Below are 22,051 nucleotides of genomic sequence, written 5' to 3' on the forward strand. Positions count from 1 at the left end.
CAAAGGCACCCTCTACAGAAGACAAAGTATTTAGCTGCTTTAGCTACTGCTTGGCATTTTACTGACCAGTACTGCCGTTTACCTTTCTATACAATTTCGGTCAGGCTGTAATCTCATACTTTTCAGTGGGGCTATAATTTTCTAGATTATTTACTAACGCTAGGAAATCTGCACAATCCAGTGGCCACATACCCCTATATAGGAGTTGTTCAGGGCCCACACTTCTATTCCTGCCTCAGCTGTACTGGGGGTGCTGAGTGGCAGAAGGCCTTGCCCATCAGCTGAGGTACATGCAAGTTTCATCCCTCAACTCAGTGTGGGAGGAGAGGCAAGCGGGAGTTACCTGCACAACACTTTTACTCAGGCAAGTAACCTAGCCCATCTGAACAAGATCTTCAGCCCCTCTTAAGCTTAAAATGGACTAAAAGCTGCTTAAGGGAGCACCTCAGGATTCCCCCAGTGAAGGGGAATCCTCAGCTGGCATAACTAATCCTATGCAATCTGCTCCTGGCCCAGCCTCTTGCCTTGGGCAGGGAGCCTCCCAGGGTGGGCGAGGGTGCGTGGGCTGGAGCACAATGCACACCAGTGATTCTGCCAGCATAGTGACTCTTTGGGAGTTATCTGCCAGTGCAAGTTGGAGATGTCCTGATGGTTCTCTAGCTTGTTGCAGGGGCATGTTCAGCCACAGACCACCAGACCTAGGGGGCAGGGGACAGAAAGGTGGTGGCAAGTCACCTATGTCTCATCCTCCTCTACAACGAGCGCGCTGAGTGCTACTCTGCAACACCTGAGGATTTGGCCCACAGCCTCTGTATTTTTACCCCTGTATAAAATAGGGGGAATAACAACCATGAGCAAAATCCAAATCATACTTTAAGATCCCGTGGGCACGTGGAGCTTGGTAGAGAAATATCCTCTGCATTTTAGAGACAAGAAAACAGAGGCTCAGAGACGTTCAGTCAAATGCCTGGGAGTCGTAGTAAATCCACCCCACAAATGGAAGTTGCCTTACAGATAGGTCTGCTATTTGCACTCAGATGATTCAGGGTAAGGTGCCTTGGGTTTGTTAAGTGCTTAAAGAAATATAAAGGCAGCCATTTATTACCTGTCCTTCCCAAACATTGCCTTGATCTGCCTGAGCTATCCTATTGTAAATTCAGTGAATATCCTGTGGAGGAAGAGGCTGGCAAGGTTTCTATCACTCCCTCGTCCACAACTGTTGTTGCACCTTCTTCTCTAAACAAGGAAGCCTGCAAGATATCTGACTACCCACCCAATTTGTTCCCTTTGCATTCAGCAACCCCTGCCAACCATCCAACAAAACTTAATTCCTGCCTCATATATTGGATGACAGCATTCATCCAACCTCAGCCAGCCCGGGAGAAGAGAGCAGGTTAGTGTTACAGCCATGGCGAGTTTACCTTTAGTGAGCTGTTGATGTCACAGTGATGCTGCAGGGTGGGACAGCCTCTGAACTATAAAGATAGGTCAATCCAGTATATTGAGGCTGCCCACCAGACAGCAGAAGCTACAAAACATGGTCCCCACCAGTGAGAGTTCTGCTGGCCTGTCTCTGTTCCCAACCCAACTGCTCTCAGGCTTTAGTTTCATGTCAGCAATCTTCATCCGCCTTCCAAAAATAAGCCTCTGCCACCATGCGGAAGGGAGAAAAACAAGAAGGGCGGTATTTTTAGGGCTATTAATTCTGACCACGTGCCCGAGAGGTGAACCGGATGGCCATTGCACAAAGACTTCTCATCACTATGTCCTGTGAAGCCAGCGTTCACTGGACGTTGCCTGCTTTTGTTCTCTTGGGTTTTCTAGCTGGGATTGTTTCATCGTATCCAGTTGTAAGCAGAACTAATGGCACATTGCTGGAGAGAGGATGGGAGTCTCTGTTGTCCAGGTCCATTGCTGGGATGTCAGGAGAGAAATCAGATGTGAACTGGGAGAGTGACTATTTGCTAGGAATCAAGAGGCAGCGGAGGCTTTACTGCAATGTGGGCATCGGGTTTCACCTTCAAATCCTCCCAGATGGAAGGATAAGCGGTGTTCATAATGAAAACCAATACAGTGAGTTGCATCCAGAAATGAAATCAAATAGATGTTACTTAATTGCAGTGATCTCTAGTAATTACCCTGCGTAGGACACAAATGTTACTGCTTGATATTATTAGTCTTAACTACATCTGTTGCCTTTTAAAACTATCCAGGATCAAATCAGCACTAGAAACCTCCAGGCTGAAACATGTCATGAATGCTTGGACAAAATTAGATACCAACTTATTTTTACTCTGCTTTACTTTACAAAGTAGAAAAGACTAACCAGTTTGCAAACTTTTTTTTCTGATGCATTTTTTCACTCATGCATTTTTGTTTGATATTTGAATCTTGAGGTTTTCAATTCACTCAGCATATTAGCATGACTTTTGAATAGCAGTTTGCTAGCCTTAAGGACGTGAAGGATTTGAAAGGGCACAACTAATCCATGTTTATTAGCATTGCCATTGTTTTTAATCTGCAAGATTAAAAGAAATGTATTTTTAACTATTTATTTGAATTTCTTGTGAAGTGCAATTTATAAAACCATCTGCAGCTAAAAGTTTGTGGCAAGTTTCATGACACAAAGCTCACATTTCTTGTGGCAAGAATGACAGTATTGAACAGTCAATGGGTATGATTTACTAATTAGGAATTATTCCCAAATTCTATAGGACTTTCTAGTTTAACAGAGATGAAACCAACAGGATTCTTAGCAAGTGAATAGTATTTTATAAATGTTATTCTAAAAACCTACAGAATTTAATAAAGAATGTGATACTCTGTATATTTTTGGAATTCCATAGTAGGGATAATAGGAAGATTTTAAGTTCCGAAGGACATTCTCATAAGGGTTTTAATAATTATGTTGTTAATTTTCTTTGAGCATTATAAGAGTAAACTTCTTTCTGTTTTTTAGGTCTTTTAGAAATATCAACTGTGGAACGAGGTGTTGTTAGCCTGTTTGGGGTGAAAAGTGCTCTCTTTGTAGCAATGAACAACAAAGGGAGGTTATATGGAACGGTGAGTACAAGTGCAAGTTTATTTTTCAAGTCTTAAACATTGGGCATGAAACTCTGATTAAGCAGCCTTGGGAATTTTTTCCCCTCCATTTAAAAACTGAGATCGCAGGTGAATAAAACAGTCTTTCAATTATTACAGTGACCCTTTTGGGCACACTTTCATCCAAGGCAGTCAGTGCAGCAATTGACATGATGTCAGTGTATTGTTCCCATATAGCATTCCAGCATGATTGTACAGGGGGCACCTCAGAAATATGAACATGTCACTAAGGGGAAATGATCAATAAATGGCTTTTCTGTCTACATGTCTTGCAAACCCTTTCTAGCACAGGTAAGCCTTGTTCTGTCAAGAGTTCTGTTAGAGGTAAGAGAGAGGACACACCTTTTCCTGGGCAAAAATCCCATTGCGGAGAGTGGGGACCACTGGTGGGCAAGAAAAACCCCATGAGATTCCTCTACTGGAGTTGCTTTCAAATTTTTTTACATGGGGAAAACCTGGGTGGACTCACAGGATAAGCAGGAAGTTTGGTTCCCAGAATCTACAAATACTGAGGGTCATATGGACATCAGGAAGCCTCCCAGAAGCCTGCTTTGTAGCTAGTATCAGGCTCAAAGAAGAAAAAAATACTCATTGCCACTAACAACATTGTTCATCATCATTATACAAAACAATTGGTTGAACAGTGCAAGAGTTGTGAAAGGGATTAGTGACTGCTGAATGCAGTTTAACTTTCACATCCGGATAGGGTGACTAGAGGGCAAGTGTGAAAAATCAGGACAGGGGTGGGGAGTAATAGGTGCCTATATAAGAAAAAGCCCCCAGAATCGTGACTGATGCTATAAAATAGGGACATCTGGTCACCTTACCTCCCCAAAATACTTCTTTCAGTTTCAACAGTAAAAAGAAGCAACACCTCCAGAGATTGCCACTTTAAAGTGGCAGAGTCCTGCAAGAAGCACAAATAGTAGAGCTGGTTGGGGATTTTTCAGTTAAACTCTTTTTAATTGGAAAATGCTGATTCAGCAAAACCTACTTTTTTTGCGCAAAAGGGTAACTTTTGAGAAATTTTTCAACTCAGTTTTTCTTTTGAAAAAAGTTTCAAGGTTGTCTAAAATGTTTTGTTTAGACACTTGTGATTCCAGTTTTCCAGTCTGAAACCACTTTTTGTTTTGAAATTTAAGATAGTAAAAAAAAGTGATCAAATTAGAAACAACGTATTTCACCCTACCCAAACAAAAAGGGGTTTTGTTTGTTTGTTTTTTCGGTTTATGAATATTTTTCAAATTTCAACTCCTTGTCCTGATGCAAGAGGGAAAACTGTTCTGATATCTGGAAAATTTGGGGAGACAGGAAAACCTGTTCCCCATCTAGCTCTAATGAATGGCCTATCTACAAATAAAGAATAGAGTTTGCTGAAAATTTCTTTTGTGCAAACAACTGAGTTATTTCCTTGGAAAAATTTGTCACTTCAAGAAAAATTTTTGGTTCTTTAATAAAACATTAAACGATGGCCAGATCCTGGAACTTTTACTGACATGAATGATTCTTATTCATACAAATAATCCCAATAGGACAACTCAAGGCCACAAAGCAGCAATGTACATACATGCACATTTTTAAGCATGCAAATAGTACCAGGTGCTGGATTGAGCCCTGTTTAGGGACTGCTGGATCAGGCCTGCCCCAGGAGTCCTGCCTCCCTGCCCCCTGCCTTTTTTAACGGTTTCAGTTCACCCCCACTAAAAAAAACTTTTAAAAGACATTTTAGAAAACAATAATAGTTGTGTATTTTCCATTGCAAAATGTACCATCCTTGGTTAAAACCTGTGGGACCTTGAATGGATTTGTTCCAGAAATATCTGATCAGAAGAGCATGAACTGAAAGCATTACAGCATCAGTGTTAGTGGTATTACATATGCAGGACATTTGATCTCATGGAATCATTTTCGTTTGTCCTGTCACACAATAATGCAGCCCCTTTTGCCAACTGAACATTTATATGCCAGTTTACATGTGTACTTATTACAGTACGTGAAGTAATAAAAAGGTCCCCATGAAAATATATGGAAGCCAATTCTTCAGATTTAAGTGACCCAGCATGAAAAACGTACAAACACTCATGCCTGAGAGCTCTTTGGTGGTGTGTCTGATCCTGTAAAATTTAAATCAGATTAAAAAAAAAAGTTTAGAACCAATTTGGGATCTGATCCTGCAGAACCCTTATTAAAGCACATAGTTCTCACTCGGCAGGACCGTTCATGTGAAAAAGGGTTGCAGGATTTCTGGCAGGTAACATTATTCCTCTATAAATGACAAATCATTTTTTTTGAGGGGAGGAGGAATAAATCCATGTCATGTGTACAACAAATTAGCATGACAATGATGTAAATGATTCTTTGCAGAGAAAATTAAGAAATCCCTGATTTAGTATGAATTAACTTGTTAATGGGTGACAAGAAGTACATAGTCCATTATCTGAACAGGTGGCATCAGCTTACATCTGACACTGAATAGTGCTTAAGGAGTTTTATTGTTGGACACAGACTCTACGGCACCACCTGTTCCATACCACAACAGGTTCTTCTGCTGTACAAATAATAATAAGAAAAATCACTTGGTTCTTTTAAAAGTATTTATGGTAACTGCTTTGTTCCTTTTGTTTTTCCTCCAGGCAATTTTTCAAGATGAATGCAAATTTAGAGAAACCCTGCTGCCCAATAACTACAATGCATATGAATCAAGTGCTTACCAAGGGGCTTACATAGCACTCAGCAAACACGGGAGAGTGAAAAAAGGAAACAAAGTCTCTCCTGCGATGACAGTGACACATTTCTTGCCCAGAATATGAAAACAAATACAACATATTAAACCACAGGAAAAAAATATCTATTTCATTTTGCACATGTGAATAATCTCCCAGGTAAAGTATTTATGCTGTTTGTGGATATATGTATATTTGGATAGAGAAGTTTGTATTCAATCCATTACACAGTATATGCTGCTTCTCTTGTTCTCAGTATATACAAATTCTATCTGGGTGCACCCACCTGAACTGGTGCTTTACAGAAAAAAAATGCAACCCTGACTGAAGGGCAACAAGTATCTGGAACTTGTAAAGCAGCCACAGATACTTTTTGTTGTTATTGTTTGATTTTAATTACCTCACATAGTAGCCTTTTGATTGAGCGTTTTTATTAATACATATAATGGGCCAAATCCTCAGCGGGATGGACTTCAATGGAGCTACACCAGTTTACACTATCTGAGGGGCTCCCCTGCCCTCCATATAAATAGTGTTGAATCCAAAAGTCCTCATTCAGTTTTACTCACTAGGGATCACATATGGTTCCATGTGAGCAAACTTGTTTGCCGACAAAATCCCACTGAAGTCATTGATGACTCCACAAGGGCCTAAGGCTCCACCCATGTGGATGTCTCTGCAGGATCAGGAACGAAGTCAGTTTGCCTGAGCCCAGTTCTACACTTAAAATTTAGATTGACCTAGTTATATTGCTCGGAGGTGGGGAGGTTTGAAAAATTCACACCCCCTGAGCACCATAGTTATCCCAGCCTAACCACTGCTGAAGAGGTGGCTAGGTTGATGGAAGAATTCTTCCCTCACCTTAGCTTCTGCCACTCGGAGAGGTGGATTACCTACAGTGACAGAAAACCCCCTTCTAGCAATGTAGGAAGAGTCTATACTATGGTGCTACAGCAATATAGCTGTGGCTGTGTCACTGTAGCACCTGTTGTGTAGACATGCTCTGCGTAAGGACTGAGCAAGGACCTCAGGATCTGGCCCCCCTATATTAGAGATGGGCCTGAGCTGCAAAATGTGTGTCTTGAGTTCAAGATTTTGAACCCTTCAGCATTTAGGATTGTTCACATCAATACTGTTCAGGCCCATCTCGTATATACACATTTGTGGCCATATTTAATTTTACACACACACACACACACACACACACACACACACACACACACACACACACACACACACACACACACCATCGCTGTAGCTATGCATTTTTAATGCACCAGTCACCATATCCAGGTGCCAAGGTGCCCGCACATATACACACACACAGGGAGGCAAATATTTAAAAATCCATCTATTTTATTTCACTTTCACTACGGTGATCTCTGAGTGCTGGAATTAGGCTGCAGTATTTAACTTGTAAAACATATGGCATTCATGGGAGCTTCCCACAAAGAGATATGTTAGAGAACATCTTTGTTTAAAACATACGCTGCCTGTCATTCTGGAGAGTCCTTCTTAGACCCAGATGAATGCTTTTTTGTTTGATAGTTCAGGCATGTCCTATTGCCTTATTCTTCTTTTCCTTATCTCAGTCAAATACAGAGCTTCCATGTTGTCCAAAACATTCTCTTTGGGGGCTGCGGTGGAGGAAGTTATGTCATAATTCCAACTGGTAAAGATAAACACTTATTTACTTGCAAGGGCTGTTTGCAAATTTCATGTGTTGCCCCCCAAACCTCTCCTATAAATACACTCGAAAGACATACAACCCTACCCAACTGTTTAGATAACCTTTTTCCAGAATACCAGTCATGCCACATTCTCTGTGCCTTTAAGGAGTATTTTAAGAGGCCTTAAGTCAATAGTTGCTATAAATGTCAGTTACCAGAAGCCTTGAGATGCCTGCATGATGGGGTGCTCCTATATTTGAAACTAGACTCAATGCAGCATCAGAGCATGAGCATTTTCTGCATAGAACCCACCATGTTGCTGCAGAAGCGTATGTCCGAGTGCAAGATAATCTCCCACATGCAACCAAAATGCTGAATATCATCAGCCTTGACATGCCATTCTATTTGCAGTGGATGTATATTTGTAATGAATGTGGGCCTTTTGACCTATGACATACACTGTAAGGGCCAAGTCATCAGCTGGTGTAAATCAGCATCACTCCATTGACATCAGTTACACCAATTTACACCAGAGGATTTGGTCTAACGTCGCTCTGTGTATGCATATGTACATGCACACTTTTCAAGTTATTGTGAAAATTTTATTAACAAGAAACCATTTTCCAGTTACTTTTGTGTGATTTATACTTGAATTTATTTTGCTCAAAAGGTAGACTTTCTGAATTGCTCAGACATCTTGTGATCACTGTGTAAACAAAGAGAAAAAGGTAGGACATGTGAGTTGGACATTTTTGATAAGGCAAAGAAAAAAAATGATTGAGTTATTGAGTACGGTAGCATGGAAGGAGAAGCAGGGTTGGCATACTGTAGATGTCTGCCATGTTTGAAGCTATTTGCTTTGGAAAGCTTTGCATTTTTAAGAGGAAAAGCAGGATGTTTGAAGGAGGGTCAGAGCAATAGTTTGAGAAAAGCAGTTAGATCCCCAGCTGGCATATATAGGCAGAGCTCCAGTGAAGCCAGTGGATCTACGCTGAGACACCAGTGGAGGAGCTGGTCTATTTTATTCCTAGTTGTCTTGAAAGGACATTTAAAGAGGGGTAGCACAGTCAATGGAAAAAGAAATAATGTTTTGAATGTTGATACATCAGCTGTATTTGATTACACTTTAGCTCAAATGTTGATACACTGGGAGCAAATTCTGTTCTCAGTTACACTGGTTTAAATCAGGAGTACCACCACTGAAGTGAATGGTGTTATGCAAGTGTACAACTGGCCAGAGCCGGCTCCAGGGGTTTTGCCGCCCCAAGCAGCCAAAAAACAAAAAAAAAACGCACTCGTGATCTGCGGCAATTCAGCGGGAGGTCCTTCGCTCCGAGCAGGAGAGAGGGACCCTCCGCCGGATTGCTGCGGAATCCCTGAAAGTGCCGCCCCACTTCGGAGTTGCCACCCCAAGCACCTGCTTGATAAGCTGGTGCCTGGAGCCTGCCCTACAATGGCATACAAGATCAGAATCAGCCCCATTAACTCTATATGTCACCAGTGACATTACAGTACACACTAGATGATGGAGTCAAGTTACTGATGGGCTGACCTGGTCTGTATAAATGCAGGCCCCCTGCAGGTGCAGTTTGTTTGGGTATTTGGATATCCAGGCCACTAATTCTACTGAATTAGTCTGAACACTGCCATATTTCCCCACAGCTTTTGTAGAGTCAGTGCCAGGGAAAGCAGAACTTGTAACAAAGATAGTGCAGAGTAGATCAGTGTGTGTGGTGGATCATATCACTCTCAGAAGTGCTGCCTTCTGCAGGTGATGCCGCAGCATGGTGGAGTTGTATACCCGTTGGATAAGCAGGCGTTTGGCGAGATGCTTTGACTGTGATCCCTCTCTAACGCGTGGTTATGTTCAGAAAAGTGACAGTCAAATGGCACATGCTTAATCCACATCTGTTCCACTTGTGCCTTCAACTCATGGCGTTTTACATTACAGCCCAAGCCAAGTTTCACTGTTGTTAGGCCTGTAGAAGCAAAACAGCTGCAGGAGAGCGGCCCTGATTTTGTTCTGCCTCATGCATTGCTTGCAAATTGTCAGCTGAATTCCACCAGCAGACTCCTCCTACTTCACCATGAGTAATAAGGAGTCAGAAAGTACAGCTTACTTTGCAGATCTCAGAGTGAGATTGCAGAGCTGACAATTAGAAAAAACACCTTTCATTTATATATGCTTTACATAGAAGTTACTGAGAGAATTTGGGTACAATCTTACAAACCTGAACTTGCATGGGCAAGTCTTCACTGAGGTGAGTTACTCCCCCAAGTAAAAAACTTAGTGGAATGGAGGTTTTTGCAGTATGGGGCAAAATATGGAACCCGTTTCTCATTATCAGAGCATATTCACTCATCAGTGCCCTTTAGCAAGTTATTCTGAACCACATTACGTGCTCAAAAAATGTCGGCATGTCAAAAATACAGCATGCACACTGATTATTGGCCTATGTAGCTCTTTCCTTGTACATAGGTAACAAATCCATAGGAGAATCCCATTACAAGGATTCAAGTATCAGAGGGGTAGCCATGTTAGTCTGGATCTGTAAAAAGCAACAAAGAGTCTTGTGGCACCTTAAGGACTAATGTTGCTTATTACAAGGATTGTTTTTTTCATAGGCAAACCCCATAACAACTTCGGATCTGATCCAACTCCTACATATGTCAGGGTCTGTCTCTCTCAGAGCTAGATCAGGATCTTACTTATGTAAATAAGCTGCTCCACACACACGCCAGGAAAGCAGAGTCATCTTTGTATACCTCATTAACTATTTCAATTCCAATATTCTATTTTGCACAATAAAATGGTGCCAAAGTTCTAGCATTGTTTTCTGGCCACCAAGATATACCTCATCTTCTGACTCAGTATGAACTTACAAATAAGATTGTAAATTTGTAGGAAACACAAAAAAACCTCTCCAATCATTTATAAAATGTAATTGCTTCTATTTTTATACATATGTGCTGTGCACAACTGTTTAATGTATTCGTAAAATAAATTCTTTTGATACATTTCTTGTGTTTTGACTCCCTATTAAACTGCTTTGTGCTTATTTCAGAACTGCTATATTCAGAAGCAATGATGTCTACTGCTGGTTTTTATTCACGGCTGCAGTCAGACGCCCTGTCATCAGAGTTAAGGCAGAGCTGTGAGCTTCTGTACGATTCACGTGTCCTCTCTGGGAAGCCAAGAGCAAATTCTACTTAGCAGCTGAGAAATTGGAAGGTTTGGGGGAACAGTAGGAGTCTAAACTGAAAAAGCAAAAGGTGGAGTCTGGTCAAAGTAGATCCACTGAATTCTTTGGGTTTGTGGATCTTTATCTGGGGAAATTCTAGTATGATTCTTCTGTCATTAATGTTCTTAAACTTATCATTTCAAACAAGCATTAGTTTATTGCTTACTAGGAATGGCCCAAACCCCACAGCTACTTTACACACAATTGAGTTAATTGGGAAGGCATTTTTTAAAATGGTCACTTCTAAAGATTTTGAGCTGCAGATTTTAGCTAAGTGTAGCTCTTAGTCACCGCAGGCTGTGACCTCGTCAGTTCTTACAAATAAACAGTTACTCCAGGTGAGCATTGGCATAGGAGACCTCCAAGGAAAATCCAGTGTGCTACAGGCCACAGTGGCTGGGATTTGGGGGCTTTGGATGCTTAACTCTTATAGGCGCTTTTGAAAACCCCTCCCCATCTCAATTATTTGGTAGGTGATGCCTATTTTCCTGAATCAGTACTGAGCCAGTCCTTAAATTAGGGGGTCAGACATCTCTCACCTCAATTTCAAACTCCTGCCAATTGGGGAAATAACGTAAAAGAAAATCCATTACAAAAGGTTGGTGGGACGGGAACAGTCACTCTTTTCTGCCCCATCACTCTGTTGAACTCTAATACCCAGGATGGTATTTGAGAGCCAACGTAAATCCAAGACTGACTACTTGTAGTTATTCAAGAGGAGAAGTATTAATCCCATTGTCCTGGCCAGATGCCAAACTGTGCAATTACATTCTGCCTAGCTAAATTTCCCCTGCAGTTCTGGCTGGGGACTCTTCATTTCTGATCCTAAAACATCCTGTATTGGGGCTGTGCGGAGATGCCACGTTCCACCCTAAAGCTGACTGCCCTTCCTTGGTGAATGAAGTGGTTCTTCTATATGCTACAAAGAGTTCAAGTATAGTGCTAACAGCCAGTTAGACCAGGTAATGGTGGGATGGGCAGAGGGACACAGCCCGACTCTTGGTGGCTGAAAACACTGGGCTAGATTCCCAACAGCTGTAAATCAACTTGAAGTCAATGGAAATCCAAGAATTTACATCTGCAGAGGATTTCATCCATTATCCCTGTGGAGGCCAGGAACTGACATGCTGGGGAAAGTGTGTTCGCCACCAGCCCTTGCTGTACCTTGGAAAAGGTAAAGCTGGCGCTTCCTGATGCAAGCTGCTACCACTGGGAACATAGCCATGGCCAGACCCTGCCGAGACACCCCAGTGACAGAGCGTGAATAACCTAAAGATGACTTACTGCTCTCAGCGCTTGGTAGGAGTCTCCACTCGAGCCAAAGGGCTGAGGTAATTATCCAATCAAAAAGGAGATTCCACTTGCCAGCTGAGGATGCTTAAGGGAGAGGCAGGGGAAAGGCTGGCAAGAAGGGCAAAGCAGCCTCAGATCTCGGAAAGGTGAGAACTCTTTTCCCTGCTCCCCACTTGTACCTTGGTAGCAGGTAGAGGTTTGGGGGAAAGCCTTATGCTGTGGTGAACAAACACTTGTAAAACACATTGTAAATAACACACATGGTGGTGAACTTGCCACTAGTGTACATGAGGGCTGTTTGCAGCAAGGAATCCAGGGGAGGAAGCCCCACCCTGTGACCCCCCACCCTGGAGCATGGATTGTTGCAGCACTTCCCGTGCCCTGCCGGTGAGCACTCGGTGGGAAGAAGGGGATGAAAGGTGCTAAATAAACACCAGATTGTTGTCACAGGCAGGGAAAAATCTTAGCTGAACTTTGCATCTGCTCAGTTTAGAGTCCTCATCCTCTTCCAAATACCAGTTTGAAACAAGACGACATTTCAATTTCCACAAGTTCCTGCACCCTGGTAACCATGCTCTGCCACAGGGGTGTCTCATCAGGGTCTGGCCCTGGCTCCCAGGCCCACCAGCAGCCTCAGCAATTTGGCTCAAGTTCTTGCCTCAGAAATGTTCTTCTGCTCACCTCCCTTGTTTCTTTCCCAGCCCTGCAAAGCTGTGGGAAATTTGCTGGGGAAGGGGAGATGTTCACATGCCCAGTAGAACTGGCAAGTAAAATTGAATTAAAAAATAAAATCGAATAACCTAAATACTGCACCATTCCTGGCGTCCTTCACTCATTCTCTCCCTCTTGCCTTATCTCTCTCCCTCCTGCCTTCTTTAATTTCCAACCTTTTTTCTTTATTGAAGTTCCTCCTTTAAAGCTTTCCCTACCCCTACCCAGAGCCAAGTATCCCAGGTAAGTCTTTTCTGCCTTCCCCACCACTGTCATGCTCCCCTTGGCATTCCGCGGCAGAGACCCATAATCCATCCATTACTCAGTCTCTGGCTTCTTTGATATCCTGCTATCCTTATGAGGCAGCAGGTGGCACTCTCATTAGCTATTTATTTTTGAGTTCCCACATGTCCCATGATGCTACTGAATTACATGATGAGCCTCCACTTTTAGCGCCTGGCTTATACATAGGGTTCTTTTTGGGGATTTCTGCACCATCTAGCAATTGGCTACATTCATGGACCCTCTATACCTCAGATTTCATCTTTGGGACATACAATTGGATTTTCCTTCTCTTGGCACACAAAATGAAGATCTGGAGAGTACCCCATGACCAACTGAGCAGGATCTGCAAATAAGACTGACAGTTTCCCTTTTTATTCCTTTTAAATCTAAACCAGTAGTTTTAGAGACCTCTACCAATGCACCACACTGACCCCAGGACTGTGCCATCCAGTGCTCACCACCTCTCCTCTGACTGAGCATACTCTAGCCCTCAGAATTTGGGCTGCTCTCATGATGGCAAAGCTGGGGTCTGGTCCAAGCTCTATGCATAGGCGCTGACTCAGTGGGTGCTCTCCCGCCCTGGGGAAAAATTGGTGGGTGCTCTGGACCCACCGGCAGCTCCCTGCCCACCCCCTTGCCCCAGCTCACCTCCGCCTCCTCCCCTGAGCACATCGTGTCCTGCTTTTCCCCCCTCTCCCAGCACTTGTGCTGCGAAACAGCTGTTTCACATGGCTGGGAGGGAGGGAGGAGGAGGGAGAATGCGGCATGCTCAGGGAAGAAGCAGGGCCGGGGCGGGGATTTGGAGAAGCAGTCCAATAGGGGCAGGGAGGGGGCGGAGTTGGAGCAGGGACTTTGGGGAAGGGGTTGGAATAGGGGCGGGGCAGGGGCAGGGAAAGGTGGAGTCGGGGTGGGCAGGGAGGAGTGCGAGCCCCACCGGCGCCAGGAAAAGTTGGTGCCTATGGCTCTATGGCAGGTTACAGTGCACACAACTGCCTGGGAAAATGGTAGAGGTGATATGCATGGACCCACGAAGAAAGCCTCATAAATGGTGGCATTGGGAGCCTAGAGTCCCACTCGCAAAGATCTTTAGTACCAGTAGCTGGGGGACCTCTGGCTCAGACAATAGAACTAAGCCAATGCTGTGCTGATACAGACTGGAGAATGCCACACTGAACATCAAGTAATTGTTAAGATGCACAAGGCCCCTTTGTAGGGTCAAAATAAGAACAATCTCGCTGTGCATGTGTGTAAAATCTACATATCTACACAGCTGGTTAAGCTAACAACATGCGCAGTAATATGTGGCCCTGTACAATATATGCTGTTCTTGCTGAATATTAGGAAGCCAGCTCACTTCTCTCACCACATAGAGAAATCATTTAAAAATGGAGTAATTCTCTCACACTGCTGAAGTCGTTTGCAGCTAGACTAGGCACAGCACTGATGAATATGCAATAGGAAACAAGCCTGCATTAGCAAAGGGACTAGTTGCAGAAAGGCCTGGGAGCCCCAGTCCTGCACTAGGATCCCACTGTGCTAGGTGCTGTATAAACAGAACAAAAAGACAGTCCCTGCCCCAAAGAGCTTTGAATCTAAGTATAAGACAAGAGACAACAGGTGGATGGGGGAGTACAAGGAAACAATGAGACACTACTGATCAGCACGACAGGCAGTATTTCTGTGAAATACGGATAGTGTCCAAAAAGGTCTTTGGCTGGATTTTTGGACTGACATTCACGTGTTTCTGACTTGGCTGTACATTTAGAAAGAGCAGAAGAGGTGAACAATGTTTGGCACCGCGGACTGGGAGCTAGGATTTCTGAGTTCACAACTGACTCACTATCTGACCTCGGAGAAATCACTTTAGTCTATCTGTAAAATAACTTTTCTTTGATTAAAATCCTCTCTAAGTTTATACGAAGATCAGAGGAAAGGCTTAGGCTTTTGGCAAGTTGCCAGTGTCCCTCTTACCCCCCACAGCTAAAACATTTGTGCAGTGATGCATTAGTTTTTGACTCTTTTTAAAACTCTCCTGTCACCATGTCTGAGTCTCATAATTCAAAAATTACCTGTCCAATTAACAGTAACTTCAAAGAGTGTTCTCTGGCAGGGGCTGAGGAGAAAATTTCTATGGAAAGAAAAAACTTTTTCCTTAAAAAGTTAGGACGTGGATGTTTCCAAAATTGGGTTTATAATGGAAACTTAAAACCTTAACTATCGAGTCTCTCTCATGAATCCCTTTTTAAAAAAAAACAACTCATTCTCTTCTGTAGTGACAAGAAGAATTTGAAATATCACTCTCAGAATCACTAAGGAAGCTGGTAATGTCGGAGAAACTTCCTCCACTGGCTGTTTCTATTGTAGGAAGATTGAATGACGACTGTCTGAACACGTTGCTGGTGTCTAGAAACTGTTAAAGGGAAAAGGATACAAGCAGCTGATGCACTGGAGTGAAACACCCCGTTTCCAGCCCCTCAACCCCAAGTCTCATATTGAAAAGGTACAGAATGTTCATTAGACACTTAGGTAGATCCTAGCTACAAGGTCACTGAGGTCTAACCTTACTTTGCATAGAAACATTTTTAATAAAACACTTCGCATAAATATATATCAATCACCTTTCATCCCAGGAGATCAAAGAACATTATAATTAGGTAAGCTTCACACTATCCAAGGGCACCCTGACACCAACTGGCAGAGGGGCATAAGGGTTACAGAGATCCCTGGGTCTGGTATTTATATTTTAGTTCATCAAAGAGCGTCATGTAAGTTGTCTACTGAAAGCCTGTGTCACACTGGTCATTATAATCCTTGTGAAACGTAGGTGTGGATAATAGGGAAGGAGATGTAACTATACAGATATCTAGGTATAGGAAATAATGTTCCTAAGGTCTTGAGGTTAAAGGCAGGTCACCCAGAGGTAGCGTGCCTTAGCCTGACAAGAGATGGGAGACACTTATCTCTCTGGTTGACCCCTGTGTCCATCTGCACACTGAGTCAGATTTTACTGAAGAGATTGTGAGGACTCCAGAAAGAAAATTAACATGAAGAGGGGAACAGCTTGGGGGCAGGGAGGAGATGCTGTTTTAGAGGTGAAGAACAAAAGACTAAGCTGGTATATCCAGGAATGCAGAAAGATGCCCTGGTATCCTTCATTAGGGGAGGCGAGCTGCCACGGGGCATGGGCTTGTGAAAGAAGGGGCTCAGCCATTCTGGTTGAAAAATGCTGTAAGAAGGACTTTATTTTATTTTATGGTTAAATAGATGTATACTTATCGGTACTTTCTCTAGGTATATGTAAGTGCCATATGTTAAGTGGAGCTGCATTCTAAAGCATAACTAGATAAGCTGCGGTAAACTATTCCTTTGGGAACAGTGGGCCTGGAAACATTGAAAAGGGGCTGGGCACCACAGGAGGATACTCAAAGGACTTGGGGGTTGGAGCATGCCTGTTGCTATGCTGCATGAGGGACAGCAGAGCCTGCAAGGGCTGAGAGGGAAAGACTTGCGTTGCCCCGTAGCTGGCGGTGTTAAGGAACTGACTCTTGGCAGGTATGTACAAGGCTCCTTCATGCTAAAGGCAGGTGGTAGCAAGGTGCCTCCCAATGCTGGATACCCATGGGAAGCAACACAATACCCCTGCAATGTAGGTATTATCATACACATTTCACAAATGGGGAAACTGAGGCACAGAAAAGTAAAATGACTTGCCCCCAACCATAAAACAGACTAAGTGGCAGAGTCAGAAATAAAGCTCAGCAACCCTGGCTCCCAGCCCCCTTTCTAACATTCATATAAATGCAAAAGGACCGGAACCAATAGAGAAAAAGTCATGCTTTTCATAGCTACAGTCGTGATTCAGAAAAGTACTCAACTGTGCTTAAAGTTATGCACATTCTTAGGTCCATTGCCAGTGATAAACTTGTCAGACAAAGTTGAAATACCACATAGGTTTCAAAGGGAGGGTGTCTTAATGTTAAAGAAATTAATCCCCGGTGAGTGTCAAGCTCCCCTCTTTAGTTCATGATATCTCCCTCATCTTATACCTTTTTCTCTTCAGTATGCATCCCACTTTCGGGTCCTGTTAGGTTGAGAGAGATAAGGTGGATGCTTCAAACCCAATCCTGAGAATCACTAACTCCCACATACTGTAAGAGTTGGGGGTTCTCAGCATCAGGCCACTTTTTAATCCCTTTTCACCTGTTGCTTCACACTCCAAGAAGGAACCAGAAATCAAGCTTTCAACCCTCCTTTACCTGAGTAATTCCTTACCCATGCAGAGCATCCCAGATGTATCCTTGGTGTACCCAGGTGAGTAAGGGTTGCAGAATTTGGCCTGAAGTTTCTGACATTGTGTGAAGATTTGCACTGAATTTTATCAATATTACTTTTATCTCTCAGAGTCTGATCATTGTTTTAGCAGAATTTGGTGGGGGTGGGAAATGCAAGTAGGTTTGCATTTTTAAAAAAGGCAGCATCAGTCCAGCAGCTCACAAACTACCCTGACAAACCAGTGTTTGATCATGTAACCCTACAACAACGGGTAGGCCCCATAGCATGCTGTAAATAGAGTAGCAATTTGAAATGTTTACATACAGTGGCTGATCTCTTCCTTCACACTGTACTCTCAAAGCAGATATGCCCTCCACATAAAGTTACATTGAAATATGAGAAACTGTGTCTACATGAAGATTATTTTGCTAAAACATCCCACCATTCCTACCACCAGGGCAGATCTGTGGTATTTTGAGTAGAGCTGGTCAAAAATTTTCCCGTCAAAGCTGATTTTCTTCAGAAAAATGGGATTTTTGACTAAACCACATTTTTGTGAGAAGAGCAGCCTTCCCACGGAAAATTTCATTTTTTCAATCAAAAACTAAACACCCAAAACCAAAAAAAGGTTTTGGCTGAGAACCTAAATAACTCAGCTGCAACCTGAAAGGTTTTGTTTTGGAACTGTTTCTGCAGGGCTCATGGGTGTTGTAGTCCTGGTGCCTCATGCTCCCATTCTTCTCTGTGAACCAGTCCCCATATTGGAATTCAACTTCTTGATGCACTGCAGCCATGTGACTACCATGATGCACCACCTCCTCTCACTGAGTGGTGCATCATAGGCAATGTAGTCCACCCAGCCAAGGGAGAAGAATGGACATGAGGCATCCAACCTACAACTCCCATGAGGTAACGTGATGGTATTTCTGATTTGAAATATTTTCCTTCTTAGCTAAAAGATTTTGGTTTTCACCTTCTTGCTGAAAACTTGGGAGTTTTCTTCAGCAGAAAATTTCATTTTCTAATGCAGTTCTAGTTCTGAGCACCATATAGACTAACCCCATTTCACAGCAGGTCTCCCTGGCTTGGTGGTTTAAAGGCTGGCATCCACTGGCATTTTGTCTTCACCAATACTCCCATCATCGGTGAAACTTAACCAGAGACAAGAATGAAAAATTTCTGGACAAATAATCCTAACGTAGATAAGACCAGTAAGAGAGATTTAGGCCCCAATTCCACATATTCTTATACATGTGCATAAAATTATACACATGAGCAATCCCACTGAACTCAGAGAGACAGCTTATCTGCATAAGGTTAAGCACATGTGTAAGTCTTTGTAGGATCAGGTCCTATGATACTAGAATGACTAGGATTTTTAAAAAATAGATTCCAGAAAGTTGGGCTACCAAGTCTACTTAGGCATCTTGGTAAATGACTTGATTTTTCAAAGAAAACACTGAAAGATATAATATGCACATTATTATTGCAATTACATACAACTATTATTTTATATTACCTTTTCCATCCATTGGATTGTAAGGTGTGGGGTTTAGACAGCCTATTTTCAGTGTAACACATCAGAGTTCATAATTGTTATTCTGATTATAGCTAGAATTTCTGTACAGAGCAAGGCTAATTACTGTGCTGGCTTTATTGCTGTTATCATTGCCCTCTGGTGGTGATTTGTTATTTAACAACTAGATGTCAGATTTAAAATGTCTCCGGTGTTATTGACTTGGAAAGAAAGAGAAAAGGAAGCTGTGTGGAAGGGATGGGAAGGACAGGATGTCTAAAGAGATAATGTCAGAGGGAAGATGATTATAGAAAGTGTTCTGCCCTTGTACAGAAAGGGACTCTGTTTGACAGTAAAGATAGCTGAAGCAATCTCCAACCCATTAGTGATTATCTTTGAGAATTATAAATTCACATCAAAATATATACAAAGAAACAATATATTCCACTCAAAGAGAAAAGGGAGTGCCTGGAAAATGATAGACCAGTCAGTTTAACTTCACTACCTAGAAAAATACTGGAACACATTAAACAGTCAGTTTGTTCAAACCTAGGGGATAATAAGGTGATGAGTAATAGTCAACATGGATTTTCCCCCCCCAAGAACCAATCATGTCAATCAATCTAGTTTTCTTCTTTGACAGCCCAAGAGCACCATTTCAGATTTTGGTAGGGGGAGGAGGGGTCAACTTTAACTGTGATTCCAGGGGCACTTAGGCACCTGAAAACTCTAGGGTGTTTTGTTTTGTTTGCAGATAACTTAAAAATTAGCTGACAGGAGCACTGTATCTAATTCCTATATGAAGAAAGAAAAATAAATATTAGACTCCCTCAGCTCTAATGCTAACATGTTCTAACATCTTGTGGCAAGATACTTAAGGGACACTGGTTAGCTTAAAAAATGTAATTTATATTCTTACTCTTTTACTAACTCTTGAATACAATTGTAGAAAAATCTAGATTACTTTCTGTAATTTAGGCTACTTAATTTTTGCAGTTCACCGAGATTGGAATAGATCATTCAACTTTTGGAAACATCCTACTAGGGCATGGGCCTGAGAGTTTATATTGCAGCTGCCTGGAGCTGTAGTGGTGTTACTCTATTACAAATAATAAAATAAAATAAAATAAGACTAGAAACTGACTTTAAACAGGAGTGAAACTGACACTTTCAAGTCACTTTTCACTTCTGTTTAAAGGCTAGTTACTTTCCAGAAGGCTCTTAAAACAACACTACAGTGATTTGGTTGCAGTTCTCACAGGAAAATATTTAAAACCAAACACCAAGAAAAATTCCACATTTTAAAGCTGAGAAAAAAAATAGAGTCTTCTGAGGTATATCAGGGCCATTGCAGGCAGGAAAGGAAAATAAACAGGTACAGGAACTCTGGACAGCAATTCCTCTTGAAAAAAAGTTGGAGGATCAAATCTTCCAGTCCTTAATCCAGAAAACGTTTATTGCCATCAGAACCTCCACTCATAGATATTAACATGTGCTCAGTAACGATACACGTCATACTCAAATATTTGAGCCATCTTATCCAGGGCTACACATCTTATACACATTGGCTCAGAGACTAAATTTTCTGTCATATTCTGAGCAGTGTTGAGCATACAGATGGTGCCCAGTGAATAATACAAATCACGACAATAATCATCAACTTTATGGACTCGGTGGATGCAATTTCTGTTCTTTGTTCTTGAACTGGCTTTGATACAGCTAAAACCCTAAGAATGAGGCATAAACACATCTGATATTTATACTACACTTTCTCATTCCTTTGTTTTCTCGAACTCAAAACAAAAAATGACAACACAAAAAGAGTTTCAGTTAAAATGTAAAATTGCACAGCAGCCATTGCTCTACAATCCAGCAGGTTATGCCCCCATGGGGGTTAAGTGATCTCTTCTCATCTAACTCTCATTCTCTATCTTTCTTTCCTTCATCCTTACTGACCTCTGTGCTGCTTTTCATGCTGTCAACCACGACATCCTTCCCAATCACCTCGGACTCTGCTGGAGTCTCAGAGAACAAGCCTTCTTGGTTTCGCTCCCATCTATCAGAGGCCTATTTTTTTGCAGCATGCAGCAGAGAGAAATGCAGATTCAGTAGATAGGGAGTGAGACCTGAGACCCCTGGGTTCATTTCCCTACTTTCCCCCGGACTTCCTGTATGACCTCAGGCCAGTGCCTTAGGGACAGAGTTTCAAAGGATTTTAGCCACCCAAAGATGCTGCTAGGTGCTTTTGAAAATCCCACTAGGAGCCTAAATACCTTTGAAAATCTGGCCTTTTGTGTCTCTGTGCCTCAGTGCCCCATCTGTACAATGGGGATAACAGCACTGTTCTACCTCACTGAGGGGCTGCGAGGAGAAATAGATTAGACATTGTGAGGTGCTTAGATACTATGGTGATGGGGCCACATAAGTACCACAGGTAGAGTGGGAATTTCTCTATACCACTGCTATCCCTTGCCCTGGTTTTGGCCCCTTCTTTTCACCTACCCCCCCTCCCACACACACCTCCCTCTTTTCTGAATGTAATCTTGGCTGTATTTTTTCTATGCTGATAACACTTCTCATCCCCTAAGGTCTCTCCAACACCTGCATGCACGGGATTCCTGTTTTACAGATCTTTCAGGCTCATCTAATGTCCAGATCCTTTATTTAAACTAAATTAAATTGCCATCCCTTTCTTAACTTAATCACTTTGCCTCTGTTTATAAACAAAATCCCCTTCCCTGGGATGCAAGCCAGGAGCAGCATCTCTCCTCTGCAGAACTCACGTTCCACGCTCAGGCTGTACTGCAGTTAAGAGCTCTACCTGGGACTAGGACATGTGCCACCGGCAGAGCTCCAGTATGAAACTTGGGGCAGGGAGCGGCAGATGGCCTCCCCCTCAAAATGAGGCCCCAAATCAGCTTAATGGACAGCAGGGAAGCTGTAGATATGATATATCTTGGTTTTAGTACGGCTTTTGACACCATTCCACATGACAGTCTCATAAACAGTCTAGTTAAAATGACCACAAGGAGTGCAAAATTGGTTTTAAAAAAAGACATACTCTCAGAATAGTTATCAATGGTTTGCTGTCACATTGGGCAGACATATCAAGTAGGGGTTCCACAGAGGTCTGGCCTGGCTCTGACACTATTCAATATTTTCATAAATGACTTGGATGATGCAGTAGAAAATACACTTATAAAATTTGAACATGGAACCAAGCCGGGAGGGGTTGCA

The 22,051-nt window shown here is 42.5% G+C and overlaps 1 protein-coding gene across 1 annotated transcript; it reads left to right on the plus strand.

Annotated features, from left to right (window-relative positions):
- The first annotated feature begins 1,733 nt into the window (after nt 1-1,733).
- On the plus strand, nt 1,734-5,912 carry FGF6 (fibroblast growth factor 6). Its single transcript, XM_030553152.1, has 3 exons — nt 1,734-2,073; nt 2,960-3,063; nt 5,736-5,912. The coding sequence occupies exons 1-3, from the start codon at nt 1,734-1,736 to the stop codon at nt 5,910-5,912; spliced, it is 621 nt and encodes a 206-aa protein (XP_030409012.1).
- The last annotated feature ends 16,139 nt before the right edge of the window (nt 5,913-22,051 follow it).

Source organism: Gopherus evgoodei, chromosome 1 (genome assembly GCF_007399415.2).
Source record: "Gopherus evgoodei ecotype Sinaloan lineage chromosome 1, rGopEvg1_v1.p, whole genome shotgun sequence".
NCBI lineage: Eukaryota > Metazoa > Chordata > Testudines > Testudinidae > Gopherus > Gopherus evgoodei.

Bases quoted from the DNA above. Each gene is read 5' to 3' on its own strand.
- FGF6 (XM_030553152.1), top strand. From the start codon at position 1,734: ATGGCCATTGCACAAAGACTTCTCATCACTATGTCCTGTGAAGCCAGC. The intron at 2,074-2,959 runs GTGAGTTGCATC...TCTGTTTTTTAG, and splicing joins TCATAATGAAAACCAATACA to GTCTTTTAGAAATATCAACT. The intron at 3,064-5,735 runs GTGAGTACAAGT...TTTTTCCTCCAG, and splicing joins AAGGGAGGTTATATGGAACG to GCAATTTTTCAAGATGAATG.